Source organism: Nansenia antarctica, assembly GCF_963989245.1.
Source record: "Nansenia antarctica genome assembly, chromosome: 17".
NCBI lineage: Eukaryota > Metazoa > Chordata > Actinopteri > Argentiniformes > Microstomatidae > Nansenia > Nansenia antarctica.
The window spans coordinates 3212735-3215234 of NC_137687.1; the positions used below are offsets into that span (position 1 = coordinate 3212735).

A 2500-nucleotide genomic window follows, 5' to 3' on the forward strand; every position below is an offset into this window, starting at 1 on the left:
ATGTAGACTTAGACACACACATACACACACACACACACACGTGCACAGCCACAGTCACAGCCACAAGCACACACAGCCACAAGCACACACACACACGCACTCACGCACACACTCACACACGCACATGCACACGCACACACACAAACACACACACACACACACACAATCGCATACAGTAAATTCATAAATCCCACACACACCCTTTACTGTCTCTCTCTCTCTCTCTCTCTCACTCCGTCCCTCCCTCTCTCCAGCTGTTGGCACACAGTAGTAGTAGTTCCCCAGCAAATATTTACCCTTTCAATCTAAACCCAAATTCAATCTAAACCCATATGATCTCAATCCTCCCCAGTAAACACAGACACACGCTAGCGAAACACCCCGGGCTCTGGGGGTTTACGAGCATCTCAGCAACTCCGTACAACAATGAGAGGTAGATATGGCATATAAATGTTTATGAAGGTGCTAAAACATCAGACGGGGTACCAGGCGCTGTGAGTCTTTGAAGAACGTCGAAACATTGTTTATTAATGAATTATACAAGCCATGTGTGGTGAGCCTACGGTGTCCTGCTGGGATCAATCCCAGAGGTTCTCTGGCTAATCAGGAGCAGCGGTGGAGGACGCGGAAACGTTTACATTTACATTTACATTTACTTTTACATTTACATTTTCGGAATTTAGCAGACGCCTTATTCTAAAGCGACTTAGCGAATCGATACATTTGACAAAGCAAGTGAATCGTCAATCCACCAGTCATAGCAGGAAGAGTAATCTAGCTCAGGCCCGGGGCCATTGGCAGTCTCCGTGATAGAAGGAACAAGAAGAAACTAAACAATAATTTAAAAAAACTCTTTTTTTTTGTATAGACTCTGGAGAAACAGAGAAACAGTACAGGGGGGCAGTAGAAGTATTGGGGGAGACCAGAACTAATACTGTACCCACACTGCACCAGGAGACTCTGATGGAACCAGAGGAGATGAGAGAGAGAATATTAGGGAATGAAAGCAACGAGTGCGATTAAACAAGGAGAAGGAGAAGAAAGGTGGGGAAGAGGGAGAGAGAGAGAAATCGAAAAGACAATGAAAATGAAAGATAAAGAACAGTTGAACACACATGGCTGTGGGGTATGAAATGGGAATGAGCCAGTATTGGTGGTTTCAGTACAACCTCCCCTACCCCTAACCACCTCCCCTAACCCTGCCATCCACCCCCCTCCCCCCCCTGGACATTGCTGCGTTAACTGTTCCCCGTTCGTTAACTCTGTGTTCTAGAACTATGTGCTCATGTTATCTGTTGCTTGTTTGTATCTGTGTTTTCTGTTTCCCCCATATTGTCAGCGTCTCTTGAGCCCCCGGAAAAGCGCTATGTATATAAATACAATGAAATATTATTAGTAGTATTATTATTACCTGTGAGTGCTGCATGCATCCATCCCCATACACCAGCAGACTCAATGTAAGTAAGTAAGTAAGTAAGTAAGTAAGTAAAGCTTTATTTATATAGCACCTTTCATACAAGAAAAGCAGCTCAAAGTGCTTTACAACAGGAATAAGAACATAAAGTGAATAAAAAACATATATAAAAACATGCATAGAATGAATATAAAAGCAGGGGAAAACAGTAAAAATTGGCCCATTGGCTTTCACCACAAGCCCATTGGCTTATACCACAAGCCCATTGGCTTATACCACAAGCCCATTGGCTTTCACCACAAACATCAGTGTCTCACCTCTGCACCCGGGCTGGGAGCCGGACCAGGTGCCGTCCGGCTGGCACAGTCTGATGCTGCTGCCCGCGTCGAACTGGTTGTGACACACGTTCTGGATGAAGAACCCGTTCTCTGGGGGAGCCAGCTCTGGGCAGTACACCACTAGGAAGGGACGGGGGGGTGATGGGACAGGAGGGGAGGAGACGTTAGCAGACGTTAGCATACGCATATTTCTCACGCACGCACGCACAGACACAGACGCAGGCACACGCACAGACACAGACCCAGACTCAGACACAGACACAGACACGATGGAATGAGGATATACAGTGAGTCTGATTTCTTCTTCTAACAGCCTCCCTGGGTAAAGGTGTATATATAGTAGTATAATGTATATATAGTAGTGTAGTATATATAGTAGTATAATGGATTAGTGGATTATCTCCCCACCTTCGCAGGTCTTGCCCACAGGCCTGTAGCCCTGCTTGCAGACACAGTCGCTGGGTGCGGTGCTGCCGGGCTGGGAGGTGTGCTGGGGGTCGGGACAGGACAGGCAGGTGCCCAGGCCTCCAGGGACGCCCTCCGGTTTATAGGTGCCTGGCGGGCACGCTGTGGAGGAGACACAGAGACAGACGACACAGCGTTAGACTGGAGGAGGAGGAGGAGGAGGAGGAGTGAGCCTATACAAGAGTTGTGTGGAAGGACACACACATATATGCACACACATATATGCACACACATATATGCACGCACGCACGCACGCGGACACACACACACGCACACACACACA

The 2500-nt window shown here is 47.4% G+C and overlaps 1 protein-coding gene across 1 annotated transcript in view; it reads right to left on the reverse strand.

Moving 5' to 3' along the window:
- Positions 1 to 2500, reverse strand: part of svep1 (sushi, von Willebrand factor type A, EGF and pentraxin domain containing 1) — a gene marked incomplete at its 5' end in the record, with an annotated part of 101562 nt that overhangs the window by 54985 nt on the left and 44077 nt on the right. The window contains 2 exons of the mRNA XM_080547738.1: positions 1732 to 1872; positions 2161 to 2319. Coding sequence (XP_080403864.1) covers positions 1732 to 1872; positions 2161 to 2319 — 300 coding nt within the window. The remainder of the gene's footprint in view (positions 1 to 1731; positions 1873 to 2160; positions 2320 to 2500) is intronic.